This window comes from Temnothorax americanus, unplaced genomic scaffold, assembly GCF_048541705.1.
Source record: "Temnothorax americanus isolate GAGA-0224 unplaced genomic scaffold, ASM4854170v1 Scaffold7, whole genome shotgun sequence".
Taxonomy (NCBI): domain Eukaryota; kingdom Metazoa; phylum Arthropoda; class Insecta; order Hymenoptera; family Formicidae; genus Temnothorax; species Temnothorax americanus.
Window position 1 is genome coordinate 348,268 of NW_027509792.1, and position 19,969 is coordinate 368,236.

At 33.4% G+C, this 19,969-nt stretch overlaps 1 protein-coding gene and 1 long non-coding RNA gene across 2 annotated transcripts; one reads left to right on the forward strand and one right to left on the reverse strand.

Annotated features, from left to right (window-relative positions):
* The first annotated feature begins 5,016 nt into the window (after positions 1 to 5,016).
* LOC143905960 (uncharacterized) lies at positions 5,017 to 17,097 on the forward strand. Its single transcript, XR_013259395.1, has 2 exons — positions 5,017 to 7,317; positions 14,494 to 17,097. It is a non-coding gene; the product is annotated as an uncharacterized LOC143905960 (long non-coding RNA).
* A 965-nt stretch (positions 17,098 to 18,062) lies between these two features.
* Creld (Cysteine rich with EGF like domains) lies at positions 18,063 to 19,879 on the reverse strand. The gene is made up of 4 exons (XM_077421640.1): positions 19,468 to 19,879; positions 18,642 to 19,299; positions 18,468 to 18,563; positions 18,063 to 18,399 (listed from the first exon to the last, which is right to left on the reverse strand). Exons 1-4 carry the CDS (start codon positions 19,630 to 19,632, stop codon positions 18,179 to 18,181), a joined length of 1,140 nt encoding a protein of 379 aa, XP_077277766.1. The 5' UTR covers positions 19,633 to 19,879; the 3' UTR covers positions 18,063 to 18,178.
* Positions 19,880 to 19,969: the final 90 nt, after the last annotated feature.

Consider the following 19,969-nt stretch of genomic DNA (forward strand, 5'->3'; position numbering starts at 1 on the left):
GAAAGTCACAATATTAAATTGAAATTTAATATTATGTACAGCGTCTCTCTCATTCCTTACTTAAATTGCTACTTTTTATTGAAAGCCACGTAGAATCTTGTAAAATATAAGCATATGTAAAATAACGTGTTAATATATATATGTAGAAAGTAGATGGTCGATAATGATTAAACGGTATTAAATCGACGCGCGAATATTTTATATTTAAGAAAGCGATAACTTATAACGTATAGTGACCCGTTATTATTTCTGTGTTCAACTTGTTCTATACTTTTCTCGGGAACGTATTGAGAAATCATAAATCGCGCAAAATAGGCTGTAATTTGTAATCGCCAATAATATAACGAGAAAATGACTAATTCGTGATTTTTAATTAAAGCCTCATGCGCGTGCATTATTGTCGCAGATAAATTGTCCCAGTAAATGCAGTTATATTAAACAAACCGTGAAAAAAGAAACATTAAAAATGGAAAATCGGTACTATTGATAATTATATGTATGTTTCATTATGCACATTAATACAAATATCTTTTTTTTTTTAGAGATTAATGAAACACGTTACATTGCATATATAATTATCGCTGTAATTACATTATTGCAATTAGCTGTGCAACAATTTCCGTCTTTACGAAACTACTACCTTATTAGTCAGCAACTTCACTACGGTGCGAGAGTAAGAATACTTGGCGAAATAACCTCTCTGACGATCTCCGCGAAAGCTCGTCGTCGCGCCGAGTAAAGCGAAAGCCGTGTAACCCGCAGGGAAACGAAGAGCGAATCATATCATACCTGCTTTCGAAACGTCGATCATTCGGCAGGTTGAGAAGGCCCGTCGTTCGATCCGCGATACTGAATAAATCGCGCGGATGTCGCGAGCGGATCCGCCGAATTCGGGAAATTCACGGCGCGCACTCGTTCGTCGACTGCTCTCTTTCCCGCGCGCGGGCGCACGCACACGCGCGCGATCCGCATACGCGCGTATGCACACACACACACACGCACGATACGGTGGGTGGATACGTTTTCGTTCGGCTGTCGTCGATCGCTAGCCTAGGCAGTCGGCGCGTCGTCGCTTTATTACGTCACCCGGAGCACGGAGTCGAGCCAATCCGGAAGCGCGGTCCCGCGGGTCACGTGGCCGCTCCTCGCCCCCGCACGCAACGCGACCCTCAAGGCAGACATATCAGACGCACACTCGCGCACGTTCGTCCGCTTGGGGTTCGCGGCGTTCGCGCGCGAGCGCGGTCACAAAATGGCGACGCCGCGTCGCGCCGCGGAGCAATGACCAGTGTGGCGTAGCAACGCCGGCCGCCGCGCCGCGCGCCGTGTCTTCCTCTTCGCGGAATATAGATGCCCAGGGCCCAGGTCGGTCTATTTGCGCGATTATTTCGAGCGCGACGTGTGCCGGTGTGTCAGGTCGTCTGGAAATTAATGTCATTCGCGCGCCGAATTACGCGTTTCCATTACCGCGCCGCGGCCGGTGTGGACCGCGCGTGATTTTTAACGCTAAACTCGGCGGTGTACGCTACATACAACTTGCATCTTCATTTCCCATCACCGTCTAGACTCTCGTCAGTTTTTATCCGCAAAGTTATCGCGCATTTATAAATCCTTAACGTCCGTATATGTAGATTGTATTTTTACATCTTCGCTATTTATCATTGCAAAAGATTATTCTATAAGTCACACATGAAAACGGAAAGTTACAAGAAAATTATTATCAATGTATATCACGTTGAATTGTTTATTATATTTGTACATCTGTGTAATGTACATGCTTTTATACATGAAATATTTGTCATTATAGATTGGGTTTATTTCCATTGTATTATCAAATTTAGATTTAAGAATGTTAAGAATATTTAACGATCTGTCTTTCGATATTTAAATAATATGTCTATTTTAAAAAAAAGTGGGATTATAGAAATGAGAGGGGAAGCAATTATTTTATAAAGGACGTAATTAATCCTAATTGTTATTAATTAACATTTCCATGTATCTATTTCAATCCTAATTTCATTCTTTGAAGTCTGCAGTATTTATGTATATGTATAGACAAGTTAGTTTTGGAAACTATTTCCACTCAAAGTACAATAATTCTATTTTAAATATCATTTAATTTCAAACTTCTGATGCGAATAAATATCAGAATCGAAATCTATAGATATGTTAGTCGCAAAAATAATGCCTGCATTATTAATATATTTTTATAGACAAAAATAGAGATTAAATGACGGAACTAAACACTCTAAAGTAAAACACACAGAAGCTTATTAATTATGTAATAAAATTAATGTTAATAATATATTAACCTAAGAATGAATATAGAATTGGATTAAAAATGATATGTTTCTTCTTTTACGCATTTCGATGCGCACCTTTTTTTTATTACCTACGTTTCCACACATTTGTACAACTTTATATTCGCATAATCCCTTGACTCTACTGCGATATCAGAGGGACGTTTGATTCTCTCGAATATATAGCGGGAAGGAATAAAAAGATATCCACTAAAGAAACGCGGAACAAAGGGATCTATCGTCCTCCCAGATAGACAATACGATTGTCCGCTTTTTCCCGAACCGCGCAATTTTTAATTGCAACGCCCGTCAGCTCCACACGCACCATTCCGCTTCAGTTGACTCTGTTTGTACGGATAAAAGAAAAGATGGAAAAAAAAGAAAAATGAAAAGAGAATAGAGACAAGTTTTTAAACTCTGTTCTAGATAGAGGAATAGTCGGAACAATCACTTTTATTCGAATTCACGAATACTATTTTTATATGTTAAAATATAATATTTTTAATATCAATAGCGTCTTTCCTATCCCAAATTTTTCATTTTATTAAAAAAAAACAGACAATAAAAAATAAAGATTATTCTTTCCTCAACTCCAAAAATGTCCGAACACTTAATTTAAAACTAGAAGGTATAATCAAATCTGTTCCTTCTTGATATTTTTGCTGAGAAAAGATCTTCAAACTGGCTAAAAAAAGCTGTCGATAAAGAGACATCTTACGACATCATTTTTAATATAAATTAATAGATGCGAAATTAATAAATTATGATTAACCACGGGATGCATATAATCACGCAAAGTTATATACGCCCGAAATTCGATTCCCACGGGAGAGCGGCGATAATTTCCGCGCATTAACGTTTCCTCGATATGCTAATTGCTATCGCGATAAGACGATGTACATACAACAGAGATTTAACGAAACAACGCGCGCGTCCCACACGGCAGGAGGATAAAGAATGACCGTCGTTTACGATCAGCTGAGATCCGCGACGGTAGGTCGATTTGCATAGCAGGTTTTAAAGGGCCCTCCGTAGGTGCAGCCGCGGCGAAGGGCAAGACCACACCTCCCGCCGCGGGACAGTCAGGAACTGTCCTGCTGCAGGTAGCCCCTGGAAATCAGTAACAAATAATCGATAGTCCCGTCCAGGGACGGAGTCTGATCTGACCAATGGGCTCGCCCATCGGGAGGGTAAAGGACGATCCCTCGCGCGGCACCCCCGTCGAATCCCTCGCCGAGATGGATCAGTATATGTTGTCCACGCGCTACCCCTGACTACTTTCGGCTCATTGTCAGACTGCCCGATGACTGTTAGTCTGGCAAAATGGCGTGTGGAAATGTCCGTAATGTGCGATCGTGTTCACGCAATACTTTATTAATCAAGTTAATACGGATAGTTAAATTAATATTGATGCGATCAATTTTATATGAATATTTGAAATTAATCGTTACTCTTTAGTTATAGATTAAAATTATATTAAGAATTGAGAGAGATTCAGAGATATTTCACATTAAAGCTATAAACTAATAATATTTGTAACATAACTTGCCCCATTTTTTAAATTAGAGTTTATCGCTTACTTTGCTTGCTGTGGAAAATTATTTTTCCATTTTCAACACCTTTGTTTTCCGGCATGCGACCAAGATGATCTTACGCGAAAGACTTTACCGGAAGGCATCCGATCGCAACAGCCGCGGTCGATTTTCGAGAAACCGTTTCACGACCGCGAGAAGAAGTTTTACGGGCCGAAATAAAAAGAAAGCGAAGCGCCGTTCGCTCGCAGTTACTCGTAATTATTTTCTACACGCTCGACTAGCTTAAAAGTGCTATTATATAGTCGCCCGCACGGATCAATGACTTTTTTCTCCTTATTTCCATCTCCTTCTTCTACCTATCTTCTTCCTTTATCTGGTTGCATCTTCGACAACCACAATTTTACGATCGACCTAATTTTTTTTTCTCTCCCGCTTTTGTACCGCAGCTCTATTCGATCTTACGACGCATAAATAACAAATATTATTACACTAAGCTGTACAATTATAAGGAAAATTATTGAGAAAAAGACGACCGATTTTACGACTTATCATAAATAATTTTTGTCTTAAACACGCAGCTTCGTACGAACAACAGTTTCGTGCATGCAGGCCAAAAAAGATAGTTATTGCACATGTCTAAATGTTTTGTCACATATGCAAATACGTAAAACAATTATTACCGGAATAATTGAGACATTAAAAGAGAAGAAACAGTATTATAATTTTTTATCCTTATTTTTTCGATATCTCAAATGAATACATATTAAAATATTTCGAAATTGCGTTTGAGAGAGATTTTCAATATAAATATTTTAAAAGACCGCGATTGCTTTTTTACATTAAAAAGGTTTTATCCTCGTAATACTTCTTTTTAATACTTGTTTTTCACACAGAGGTTGATAAAATCCCAGTATTTTTCCTTCATTGTGCGCTTAACTGACATAATTCCAATTAAAAAAAAACCATATTACTTTTTATATATGCGTCACGAAACGGATTAAAGTGGAAAATTCCATTTAGCGTTAGCGTAATAAAAATCTCATATACTGTTCACACTCGCATTGCAGAAGTCAGATTTTTCATCGCTTCTTCGAATTTCAAGTCCCGTCGACTTGTACGTGGCTAGCAACGAACCTATTGATCCATATCCTGCGCAATTTGTGTACTACAAAGTGAAGAAAGTGCGACGAGATAACCGTCAAGTAGATTAGTCAGCCGTCTGCATCGAGAAAAGTGCCGGGACCACATTCTAGAACGGAATAAATATCCGTAATAAGTTTAGATCGACAGCGGAGCACGGTTTAATACGTTTTATATAGCTTCATGGAAGAATAGACTAGAGGAAGAAACGTGATCAGACGGAAGAAAAAAGCATGCGAACTAATTAATGCCTCTTTGTTCAAATATTAAAAACTAAAAGGCTGAAAATAAAAAACGCTTAGAGAAAATGATCGTATTTAGAAATAATTATAAATTACTAATTATCATCGGTCTTACAAAAGAGAGAAAAAGTTTATTTTGTAAAAAATATTATTTTATTAAAGCAGACTTTAAATTATATGATGGAATTTTTCGTATTTTATTCAGAACACGAGTTGCGAGTCCGCCATGTAATAATTTGCCGAATGTGATAATTTCTTGTCACAATGCGCGGCTTTTTGTGGGACGCGAGCATTATACTCTATTGTAGAACTATAAGGCGGATTTGATCCACATTTTTTTCTCTTTCTGCACAACATCAAGGTAGCGCAGGAAAGAGTGTGACGGAGATCCGCTGAAAATCTACGCTTTAACGTGGCCCAGCTCGACGCAGAAGGAAGTAAAGGAAGCCAATATACTCGTGGAAAATGAAACACAATGCCTGCAAGCTGATACCGACGCGCGGGGATTGACCTAATAGCCAATGGGGGTTTCTATACACTACCGACACCCTCTATTTCTACGTGAGCGATTGGCTCAATTAAAAATGCCCGTGAAAAATCTGACAATTTTGTCACATTCGTGTACAATGCGTAAAACATTTTATTTTGTTTATGGATATGTTAAATTAACAGTAAAGTTCATTAGCCCGAACATAGCGAAAATATTATATTAAAATCAATTTTTGATCAATTTTTTTAATTTAATTTAAAATATTTTCTTTGTATTTTTTTTTAAAAGATCGACCAAAAAAAGTAACACATTCTTTATGCTCATCTGTCTAATTATCTAGCAGATGAACTAATCATCCAGAGACGACATAAGGATACCGAGCGAGAAGAAGCTAACGGATTCGCTGTACAACTTCAGCATTATTTCCGCTTTTTCGTAAACTCACGTTCACGCAATTTCGAGGGACCGGGCCCAGGCCTGAATGGGGATGACACGGTTAGGGGTATAGCGGGTTACCCCTAAAAATCCAGCCAACCCTCTGTCTCGCAACCGCGCGCTCGCGTGCACGGGATACCCGCTGTTTTATTTCTCGCTTTTTTTCTCTCGAATCTAACACGCCGCTTTTTTGTATCGCGCCGCCGACACATGTGCAACGCCGCCGACTCTTTGCCGATCTGGGTAATGAGTCGAGCAAAAATTGCCACTACAAAACGCGTGCTGGCGTGACTCGTGAATTGCGACCGGCTTCTCACATGGGAATCTGTTTTTTCAATTTTTTTCCGCAAGGAGAAAACCGATGAGCTTTTCGAATATTTAGACGTGCAGGACGATAATCGATTTCATTTCGCAGCATGGAAAGAAGAAGATTGTCCATCGACATTTCCGTTACATACATTTGATGTTAATTTTTTCATCGTATCAAATATTTCTTTTATTTCATGTATCTGAAAATTTTAAATTTTTCAACTAGATATATAGTTGATATTCTCTGCAACGTTTAGCTTTTAATATTGTGTTTAAATATATTCTGCTAATTTGAATTTTATATTAGATACTTTATAACGCAAAAATAGTTTTATTTTAAATATGCTTATAGTCTTGAAAAATAAGTCAGCCCAGATATATCTACAGACCACATTTGGGTTACGTCACGCAAACCCGCTTACCAGCCATGAATCAGCAACAAAATCACCGAAGCAAAGAGTCGATTATTTAACCGCGGTATAAGATCGGCGAAGAGGCGAAGAGGCGAAGATCGTGGCAAGATTCTTCTTGCCCTCTCTTCTCTTCGCCGAGATCTCGAATTTACACGGCGGCGTGCACGATCGATTCTCTCCGTCGCGCAACGCTCGACCGAACCCGTCCGGCTCTCGCCGATGGAACAAATTACTATAGATATTACACGCCACCATTGAAGTCTCTCGGATTCTTCTTGCGCGTCATTTCTTTTTTCATGACAACGGCGACGACGACAACTTCGGCGACGACGCCCGTCAACTACCGTTAGGAACCGCAGAAAAACTGGAGCATCCGCGCGCAAAACGAAATGCGGTTTCATCGACTTCACACTCAACCACGACGATCTCTTCCTCGCTAGTCATTGTTAGAAGGTCAGTGATACTTTTCCTTACTTCTTTGTCTTCCTAACCAGCGTGAATAAAATCTCATTTAATAAAAAATATTGCGAAGAACAAGAAAGTAATATATATTTAAAATGTTGATTATCTTGTGTGTAGCTATATTATGCAAAATATTTTGTGTGAGAATTTAAGATATTCTTGCATTTTAAAATATATATAAATATTTACTTTTTTTTGTCACAGTATTTATAAATCAAATGTTAGCACTTATTACAATAATGTCGCAATATTTAAGTCACACATTGCTTAGAATCGGATAAAATCACGCGACGCGAGAGGACACATGGTCTCACCGGTAACATACTGAAGCTTGACGAGTTCGTCGTCCTATATGTGATCGGGGTTGGGTTATTATTATTTAAAACAACCCTTCGAGCGATCGTACAGGGGTAAAAGCCTCGAATCAGGGGCTGTAGACTGGAGAAAGGGGAACTCTAAAAAGTTGGAAGGGTGAACGGGGTTTCGGGTCCAGGTGCTAGCAGCCTCCGGGAGTTAAAAAAGGGGGTACGCGAAAGGGGGGTTTCTCTCTTTCTTCTTCTCTATTTTTTTATTCTTTCACTCTGTAGTAAAGAGAAATATGGAACGGGCACATACGAGGTTTAAGAGATTCGTTCAATTTAAAAGTTCAAATAAAAAATCTTTCGATCAGAAATTTTTTTTATCATATAAATATATATAGCCAAAATAAGAAAAAGCTAAAAATTATATTGTTTATATGTATAAATTTAACATTTTATGCTTAATATACTTCTCCCTCCCAAAAACTACATTCTATGAGAAAAAAATAAGCATTTTAATTTAAATTATGTATAACATCTTGTACCTACAAATGTTAAATTTTAAATGTCATAAGTGTTTCTCCATACCTAAAGTAATGATAAAAAAAACTCAGAATGACTTGGAAACTTGGAAAACTTGGAAAATATATAAGTTACAGCTAAAATATAAATTAAAGCTGCCTAAAAAGCAGGCACAAGCATACAAGCATCTTCTGTTTCCTTTTGCTTGTTTATTTATAAAATAGGACAAACCTGATAAGTACGATCTGTGTAAAAAACGATAAAATGTTTAATTTTGAAACTTGCATTAAGTACACGAGAATCTTTTCAACGTCTCAAAAAAATATATTATGGATATAAAGTTATTTGTATATATGAATCTGTTGCACTGCAGAAGAAATAGTAAACGTAGACAATATTTAAATACGAGTAAGTGTTATAGTGCTTGTCCATCTAGCGTCAGAAATTGGTATTTTTCTAAAGTTTTCTTCTACGTAAGCTATTTCTATTAAATTTTTAGCATAAGCATTCATGTATGCAGCATATAAACGTTGATATAATAAATTTCATTTACAAACAGAGAAATCAATTTCATTTATATTAAACATATTAAATTGTATATATGTTGCTAAAACTATTATATATTAAACATTAGAGTGGCTTTTTGTGTAAACTTTGTACATATTTATATAATAATCATATACGTATGTATAATAAAATAAACCAACGATTTAAACTATAAATTTACCCAATTAACAATTTAGACTTTTTAATCCACCCAACTCAGCCTATAAATTAAATAAAAAAATTATAACTAAAACTAATCAAAATCAAACATTAAATAAAAATATCTATAACAATTTTTAAATGTCAGATATGTACAAGAAAACAATTAATTTTTTTAAGAAAAAAATATTTAACAATAATTAATCAGAAATAGTTAAATCAATAATGTAATTAACAAGCATTTCATATAATATAGGTACTTAGAGGTAAATTATAATTTCAATCTCCTTTGTTTATTATTAAATTATTATGAATAATGTAATTCTATGTATCGAAGCTATATCTCTAAATAACAAAATAGGTAATATTTTATTTTTGAATATGAATTAATTAAGCAGTTACGCTTTTAAAATGCTTTTAAAAATTGTAATATAGATATTAAGTTGTTTGATGCATACGACCTTACCGCATTAGAAAATAAATAGCCAGAAGTATGCAATATTAAATGCGAGAAAGTATTGCAGTATTTGTCCATCTAGTGTCATAAATGGGCAATTTATAACGCGTACTATATACTTATGGGATAAAGTAATAAATAATCTTGAAAATTCATACATGTAATAATTATATTGCATAATAAAAAAAACCAACAATTTATCTGTATTTAAAAGTTCAATTTAGAAATAAAAATACACTTGATATATGTAAATAACAAATATATTTAATAAAATGTAGCGAAATTTAGAAGATTCCAATAAAATTGATTAAATCATTAAATAAAAAATTTACCGTCAATTCAGTTTAAAGAACATTAAAAAAAATTATTACTCTCTCTAGAACCAATAACTTAAATTATAAGATTGTTTAAAAAAATTTTTTAGGTCTACTTTCGTGAATTTATTTCCTAAGCAACTTTTGTGTATCTTGAATATTTTTTTCTATTACTATTCTAAAATTGTATATAAACATTCTTATACATACATATCTATTCATTACTTTATCTATTAGAAAAAGTATGTTTAAAATTTCTTCAAAATAATAGATTGTAATTAGAAAACTCAAGACAGATTAACTTTTGAGATACGTTTACGTCTTTCAAAAAAAATTTTACTTTCAAAAAGTAAAATGGATATATTGTATTGCTTTATCGTATAGTTACAAGCACATGCAATATATAGCAAAATAATAAGATTTTAATTACGAGAAAGTATTTTCATATTTAGCCATCTAGTGTTGATTCAAAGAAGCTTTTTCAAATATCCGTATACTGAAAGTTTTACTAGACAGACTGTTTATCTTCAATAAAATATTTACTAAAATTATCTTTCTACGGATGTAATTCATACATTTTAGTTTTAGTTTGGATAATAATAACAGTCTTAATGTGTGTAAATAAAGAAAAAAGTTAATTAATTTATAATTACAGTTAAGTGTATAAAAACTCAATTTTATAAAATAAAATAAAATAATATATAATAGAATACAATATAAGCTTCAGAAATTTGCAGAAATGTAAAGTCTATCTTTCTTATTTAATGTTATTTTATTCTTGTGTGTGTGTGTGTGTGGTGTGTGTGTGTGTGTGTGTGTGTGTGTGTGTGTGTGTGTGTGTGTGTGTGTGTGTGTGTGTGTGTGTGTGTGTGTGTGTGTGTGTGTGTGTGTGTGTGTGTGTGTGTGCATTCTCTATATATCAGATCAATAGATAAATCCATCTGATCATATTAACTCTGATAATCTCAGATTTTATATTACATATATAAATAAAATAATTTGGAGTACTTGATTAGAAGAGCAAATATATAAATTCCAATATAATAATCAGCATATTGTATTTCAATTTATTTCAATGTTCTTTTCAATATTTGTTTACAGATTGCATAAATAACGGATTTTAAAAATTACATTTAGAAATAAAAATAAATTTTAGAACGACAATTTTAAAACATTGCTTTTACATCAGATCCTAGCAATATATTGTATAAATCTTGGTTTATATAATTTTGTATAGGTAACACAAAAAAAAATAATTTAAATAAATAAAAATAGAAAACAGTATGCTACATAGATTTACTAGAATTTAATCAATTATAAAGAAATGAAGAAAAAACATTAACTGGAAAAATAAATATGTCGATTACGTTTGACGTAACAAAGACAATTAATTCTCAAGTGAATAAAGGTCCACTTTTAGACACATCAAAGACAATCCACTTAATTTTAGATTATGCGTTAAGTAAAATCAATTTTGAAAAACGTTCAAAAAATGTATTATATGGATATAAAATTGTTTGGAATATTTTAATTTGCTCTGTCACAAAAGATATAGTAAAAATGTGCAATTTTAAATACGAGAAAATGATATAGTATTTCTCCCTCTAGTGGTAAAAAGTAGAATTTTTAATTGTCTATTTCTGTCTATGCGAGAGAGAAAGACTGTAAAAAATATATATATAGATATAAAGTAGTTCAATATTGTGCATGTAGTGGTACAAAATATAAGTCTGATCTATTATCACATATTATGTATTCATACGAATATAATATTTTTAGATTTTTGAAATATCGATAAATTTAAATAACTTTAACTATATAATCTTTAATTTTTCGATGTTCTTTTCAATATTTGTTTACAGAATGCATGAATATTGGGTTTTGCAAATTACATTTATAAATAGAAAACAAATTTTAGAACAAAAATTTTAAAACATTGCGTATACATTAAATCTTAGCAATATATTGTGTATCTTGGATTTATGTAATAATTAAAAATTGCATATATATATATATGTAGGTCTGGAAGTATGTTCCGGGACTTTTATTTTTGATATCGGTATATTCCGGGACATTTGGCAGTTTCCAGGACTGTCCTGGAAAAAATTGATGTCCTACGGCATTTTTTGGGACAGTTTTTTGAATCTGATTACATATATATGCGTTATATTCCAGGACTGTACATTTCAAAAAACGTAAACAGTCCCGGAACATACCTCTGGACCTACATATATATATATATATATATATATATATATATAACAAAGAAAATAATTTAAATAAATAAAAATAGAAGATATATTAACATGTTACATAGATTTTTAGAATTTCAAAAATTCAAGAGATAACTGAAAAAAGATAGATATTTCGATTACGTTTGATATAATAATCAATTCTTAAGTGGATAAAAGTTTACTTTTAAAAATGTCAAAAACAATTCCCTTATTTTTAGATTCAACATTATGTAACCCTTGTATCGAAAAACGTCCAAAAATATATTATGGACATAAAATTATTTAGAATGTTTCAGCATGATCTGGCACAAAAGATATAGTAAAAGTATGCAATTTTAAATACGAGAAAATAACATAGTATTTCTCCCTCTAGCGGTACAAAAGACAATTTCCGATTGTCTATTTTTATCGTAGAGAGAGAGAGAGAGAGAAAGAGAAAAAAAACTGTGCATTATATATAAAATATTTAAAAATAATTTATCTCAAAATCTCTTTTTATTTTTTTAAAAGATATTTTTTATAAAAGGTTTAAAACTTTTAATATCAAATATAAAAGGAAATACAAATAAATAGAAAAAATAATATAAAAATTATTATTTGCATATATTTGTAACATTGTGATAATTGCAAGTTAATTTTTCTCTCAATTTCAGTTTTTGTTACATGTTTAGACACTTAAATTTTCGATTACTATGTATTTGTGAAGTACATAGATATTAATCTATAGAAAACTAAATATATTTTAAAATATAAATTTTAATAAAGGAAATTGTTCATTTGATCTTGAAGTAACATAATAATATACAAGGGTTTTTAATATACATTTATATGTTTAATGATTATATTTATACATAAAATTTTATTTTGCTTTTATATATTGCTTATAAATTCATATTTTATGTATTATGTATATAACATGTATGTATATTTAAAACCAACCAAAAAATTTTGAAAATTCTCGATCTGAAAATTCTTCTTCTGAAGATGAATTTTTGCGGTATATCGCCAGTCTCTTTTATTAACAATATTAACAAATAAAATGGACCCTTCAAAAAATACGGTGACTCCATAATTCTTATTATTATTAAGATACGAAAGTTTGCAAGATTTCATAGTGAATTGTCTTGATCGAATAGTCAACTTGATGTTATATGTCAGAAGTATAATAAAGCAAAAAAAAGTTTTTAGATGAGAAGATTAATTAAACGACACATACGAAATAATCACACATCGACTGCTTCGAAAGTGTTCTCGAAAGACACACTAACTTTATGAACTTCTAATGTTTCCGGTATTATACATCATATAAAAACCAATTTATTTTAAATCTGCATTACGTCTTTGATTAAGAACCACATTCAAAAAATGTGACCGTAGTCATACGTTATATTGAGTATTGCTTATGAGACACCTTCCTAATGCTGAGTATATAAAAAGAAGCGAGTGAACTTTAATTACGAGAAACTGTTCTCAAATCTGGCCATCTAGTATCGAATCGACGAGTTTCCATTCAGATAGCCATATGATATATCTTTAGGTATGTGTAGGTAAGACGCTAGACAAGTTTCATATGAATCTGTAGGTTGGAGATAAAATATATATTTTTTAAACGTCTCTGCAGGACGTTTCAAATTTGCGAGCAAATTCAAGCGCATTGTATTAATTAAATTATATTATCTATTCTCTCTCTCTTCCTTAAGTTGTGTTGAGTACACGACATACAACATAATAATTATCGCATAATTCCATACGCAATATATAACAATACTGCATTCATATAAATAATTAATAATTTCTGAACGTCCGCACTGAGTCGATCATGCCTAACTGTCGTATCAAAAACGAACTTGTCTTTGTAATGTATCACGGTCAAACGATTTTCAATAACTGCCAAAAATTCTGATAAATATGAATAACTTATCACGTTGAATGTCGCTTATAAAAAAAAAACCCGCGCGAATCACGTAGAATGTATATACAGGGAAATGCATGGAAACTTAATTGCACACAAGAAACTATTCGCAGTCTCGGTCATCCAGCGACAGACGTCTGGCATCTTGAGATAAAAAAATCTGACCGTTTCAGGTAATCGCCTCCGACAATCGGAATTTACATAGGCAGAAACGGGTCAGACCAAATGACAATAGCTAACAGTCTTACCAAGCCCGAGCGTAACGAAAAGAAAAGAGGCACGATATATGGTTTAGGTAGTCCTACGCTCGAGCAGGGAAAAATAGGAAAGAATGCCGAACCGAAGGAAAGAAAGACGGAAAGCAGGGGAAAAGGGAGAACATCAAAATCGTTACCGGCACGTGTGCTCGTGACGCTCCGACGATTGCTACTCGAGACTTTTTCTCGGTTCGAATTTCTGTCTTCCCTCTGCGCGAGCTCTGTGTCCGTCGATCTTCCGACGTGACAATCGTACGCGAAGCGCATATGGGTGCCCCCGCGGCGGATCGCGTCTACAAACATAAAGTGTAAACTTTAAGCGCGCGGGGCGGGGGGGAGCGGGGGAGCGTAACGCGCTACGGCCACGACCGCGGGTCGTCGTCGCAAATTAGTTACGGCGAAGTATAACGCAACCGATCTACCTGCGCTACGTGGCGAGATGTTTTTATCTTAAGATTCTGCGACAGGTAGCCAAGGATGTTTAGCCGATCCGAGAGATCATCGCTTAGCGGATATGAGGCTGGTCGATACGTCCGAACGTGACGCACCGCCGAGGAAACGGTTGAAGTTTAGGCGACGTTTAATTGCGAGAGCGTGCCGCGGTACGCGTTCGTCCGGAACGCGTCGGTAAATGATATTTTTGATATAGGTTTCCGTCTCCCGCGCGAGACGAGCGATTTTATCGACCGGTCGTTACAGGCACTCGTCTACGACGCGCACGGACGTCGGCTCGACAAATTACGTTTATAAAATATGGGAAAACGCAAGTTTTCTAAAGCGAGGAATTGTTCGTGCCGTAGACGGGGAGCGGCACATCGTGCCTGGTTTTTCATGCATTCGTGTAGCAATCATTAGAGCGCGGATGTTCGTGAGATTTCACGGTGAATCGTCCTACTCGGGTCATCCGAGATGCGAGGTTAAGTTCTCCTGACAACGAAAATAGTAGAGTGAAATGGAATTTAGGCATCAACGTACGCGAAAAACAATTGCACTTGCAAAAAAACAACTGGATTGTCTCAACGCGTCTTAGCCCGGCTTTTCTGGGAAGGATTGTCGTTAAATTTCACGAATTTACGCAGGCTAATAATTATATGTAAGTAAAAAAAAACAACGATTTAGGGGTACTTATATACAAGTGCATACAGATTTACAGAATGACATGTTTAATAAAATATAGCAAAATTTGGTGAAAGATTAAAATAAAATCAACGAGAATCAGACATTAAATAAAAGATATAATCTATGACTGACATTTAAAAACAAAAAAATAATTTTAAAAAAATAGGCATATCGAATATACATGAATTAATTAAACGAAAACCAATTAAATCAATTATTTTTTGAGTTCATATTTGGTAACCTAACCATAAAAACATTCAAAAAATGGTATATCCATAATAACATTTTTTTGAAATGCTTTTATGGATATAAAGTTGTTTGATGTAGATGAACGTAAATCGTCAGAAGATATACTAGTGGTAAACGTTTTTTAAATAGGAGAAAGTGTTAAAGTACTCATCCATCTAGTGGCAGAAAATGGCATTATTTAATTGCATTTCTACAGGTATAAATTATTGTAGGTAGGCTAAGCAAATGTAATCAAAATAGCATATAATATGACATTGTTAATTCTATTACAATTTTGTCACATCATTGTGAAAATTTTTATATTGAATATTATGTAATATTCTCTCTCTAACGTAGCATACAGACAATCTATTAAATTAGACAGAATTTGGAAATCTTATTTTTCTATAAAACCGTTTCGTTATGCTTGCATTTCATTGTTAACAATGAAAAGTAGTTGAACTTCAGCACTTCGCTCGATTGAGAGAGAGATATTAGGAGAAAGAAATTAACTTTTGAATTGTTTGATCTTATGAATAGGATATCGTCCTAAAAATTCGTGATAAATTATATATCGCTTAATTGAGTATTGCCTCTACAGGTCCTACAAAAATGACACTTATAAAGAAAATGTATTAAATTTTAATTACGATGAGTGACAACTTATGAGCTAATTTTCACTGTCGACAATAAACGCGTCAGAGATATTATAATATCTCTCATTAAACGTTATTGTATTAGAAATGCAAATTATTATTTGAATGATATAACACTTTTCAAGCAAAAGTACCTTCAAAAGATTACTTATACTATATTGAGTATCGCTTATATAAGGATGTTTGATATGTGAATGTGGAATATATAAAAAAGTGCGTCAAAATTTAACTGCGAGAAATTATTTTCCGACTTGACCATCTAGTGTTAGATTAGCTTTATTTTTAAGTAACTACACACGCGCGTGACATTTTGATGAAATGTTTAATAAGTTTTGTGTGAATTGTAACATTATAACATAAAGTACGTAAATGTGCACATATACAGAAGTGAGAGAATTATTTCATTTTAGACTATTATCAGTAATTTAAGATTTTAAACATTCCAAAAATCTATTATAGATATAAAGTTGTTGTATATGTGCAAAGGTTCTGCACCACAGAAGAAATAGTAAAAGTAAGCAATTTTTAATTACGAGAAAGTGCTGTGCATATGTGGCCATCTATTATCGTATAATGGAAATATTGATGGAATTTCTAATTTATGTGAATGTGTGTTTTTGTTAGTGTTTCGCATGATGTCAATTCAATAAGTTAAATACATAAATGAGAGGTTTAATATGAAAAGTGTTTTGTATATTTGATCGTCGAGCAATGCATATATATAAATCTTATATCCAAACTTTGAGCATTAATTAATTAGGAAAGATATTTTTGGATGATGTATTTTAACATAAACCTCATGTGCTCGATGCAGCGAGTTTGAATTTTGGAATAGTACTCACATCAAGATAAAAAATATGATGAATAATACACAATCGTCACTGTCTTATTGTTAGTCAGCTTTGATATTGTCTGTGTACAATCATATCATTTTTTTATATTTGTTCCTTTACAAATCTCATATCTAGTGCTTGAGATATATAAATACAGCAAGTCAATTGCAAATTAATTAATCGTGCAATTATTTATCTTAGGAAAGTTAATAATGAACGAATTTACATTGAAAAATCGAAATCACTCGATGTAAATGATTTAAATCTGTGCTTACATATATAATACTTCAGAAATTTTTTAATATAATTAATCTTGCAACTTGCTGATAACATATATTTGCATATTAATTATTTTGATATTTCTACAAGACTATTTTATTATAAGATTAACATGTATAATATATAGGAATGAAATGGAAATACAATTTTTTACTCAAATAATATTGCATATTTGTTATACTGAATATTAGTTATGTCAATACACATGTAATATATTGGCATAAATTAATTAAATATATTGTATACCAAATGCATAATATACATAGTATCGTTCTTTTTAATATAAACATTAACATAAATTTTTATGAGGATACATTGCATTCTCCCACATTCATATATGCAATATAATTAAATTTTATGTTATTTGGTACCTATAATAATTGAATAAAATACCGTCAAAAAAATATGAAATAGAAATTTGGTTTTAATATTAATTATTGACAATATTGTTATGTTTTCTTCGTTGAAATCGACGTTATTATATTATAGCTATTAGAAACTGTAGATAGATATACGTCAGAAGTCATTTGAATCTTTTAGGAGTATAAAAATGCCTAAGCAATATGTTGTATGTTTTGTAATGTACTTATTTTAAATATCTTCTGTTATTATCATTTCTTTTCTACATTGAGATATAGTATTTACAATAATGTAAAGTATATACAATAATAAAGACATATGGGACAAAAAACTAGAGCATTTTAATAATTTTAGTAGACAAGAAATGGTGCAATTAAAAAACTGGCCATATAATTTTTTAAATACGTTGATATTTAGATAAAAATCATATAATTATGTAAAGTAAATATATATAGTTATTAAAAACGAATATATAAGATCAAGAATACATATCAAAGTTTCTCAAAAGTATAGCAAGAAAAAATATTACTAAATTCTGGCATCTTTTTAAAACTTATACAATGATATTAATTATATATTAATTCTAATACGATGTATTTTACATATGGATAATGACTCCGTATCCTGATATAACACATTGAAATAATTTTACAGAATTCTTTAAATTGCGTTCCTATTTAAGCTGGTCCTAGAATATCCATGTTTGCCGTTGTATCCTGGACATTGCTGTATGCGATCATGTATTCGGAGACAGATATATATACTGCAACTAACAAACCGATAACGCTTGCTGCATAAACGTTACGTTGCAAAATAATACATGTCGCTACGCAAAGGCCGAAATACGTCAGATATCTCGCCAGATTTTCTTGTTTCTTGCGGCCAAGAAGATCTGAATCTACAAATAACATATATTATAAATATTTAAAATAAGTTACATTATATATCATTATTTGAAGTACCTACTTATGCACAAATTATCCTTTTTATGATAATCATCGGCACATTTGACACACATATCTGGCCCATCGCCGGTGCAACCGTTGCAGGCTTTGTCGCAAGCTGAAAAGATTGTAAATTTTTTATTTTAATATATCCAAACTAAAAATAATTTAATTAAAATAGATAAGGTATATATACCCAAACAAGCATAGCTCCCTTCTTTATTAATGCAGAATTGATTGCCAGGACAGATATCGTTGCTTCTCAAACATTCGTCGATATCAAAGCAGCCTTTGTCTTCGATCATGTACCATCCAGCAGCACATTTCTCGCAATCCTTTGGCCCGGCGTCTCGGCAAGGTCCGTCGCACGCCGCGTGACACGGGGAACACAACAAGGTTTTTTCGTCCTTGTAAGATTCGTAGTATCTCGGAGCGCACTCTGAACAAACGTCTCCGATATATCCCTTGTCGCAGAAGCAGCCACCATTTCCCTTTCTCGTGCCAGCTCCTTTACATTTGCCGTTATTGCCGCAGATTCTATCTGGATATCCTGGACACTGCGTACAGTTCGGACCGTAGTGATCTTTCGGACAACAACGTTCTGTCTTTTCGATACAGATATAATCGTATATATCTGGATAAGTATCTTGACGCTTGAACCACCATTCCTCTATCTGACTCTCCAATTCTTCGGCTAAAGATTGGCACTGCACCTCGCCACGCTCGACATCTTTACACAAGTTCTCTTGTATTTCAATCAGTCGTATTTCACTTTTTGAGTACGAGCCTAACTTGTCCTCTTCCCAAGCGCTATCTCCGCCCTCGAACTTCCCACGACTCGTCTTGTCCAAACCCTATAAAATAATTATAATTCATGAGAATGTTCTCAAATGACAAAATTATTTATTTAAATAACATGAATAGTGTTACGTCTCTTTTGACAGTTTTAACGCAAAATGATTTTAATATGACTAATTAAATACTTCTATCTAAAATCAGAAAAGAGGAAGGGGGTTGTTTACCTTTTTGAAACTACTGGTAAGTATTTTGCACGCTGCGCAGGGCGGAAATTTTTGAGATTTGAGTTCCTCCTCGCCCAGTTTTCCTTTCACACATTGGACGCTACTCGTGCAAGTCAATACGATTGCAAAAATGTTAAGAAAAACTACACTTGTCGGCACTCGCATTATATATCGTACCGGTTGTCTCTCAACGCGACTATAATATAATTATAAAAAAAATTATGGAGAGGAAGCACAGAGAGAAGTGTCCGTTTTATTTTTGGAGAATAAGAAGCTAACGACTTCCGAACGTTTGTCCTATCATAATTACTCCGAATAGTTTCATTCGAAACGTCTGACAGATCGACGTTCGAGGTTAGGCGGAGCGGACGACAAAACGTGTCTTCCGCGATACCGGCCAATCAAAGCGCACCGCGTGCGACTCGTCGATGTGTTTCAAATTCCTTGGCTAGTGGCTTCGAACATGGCGACTGACGCGTTGGACAGCCAATCAATTGCACCG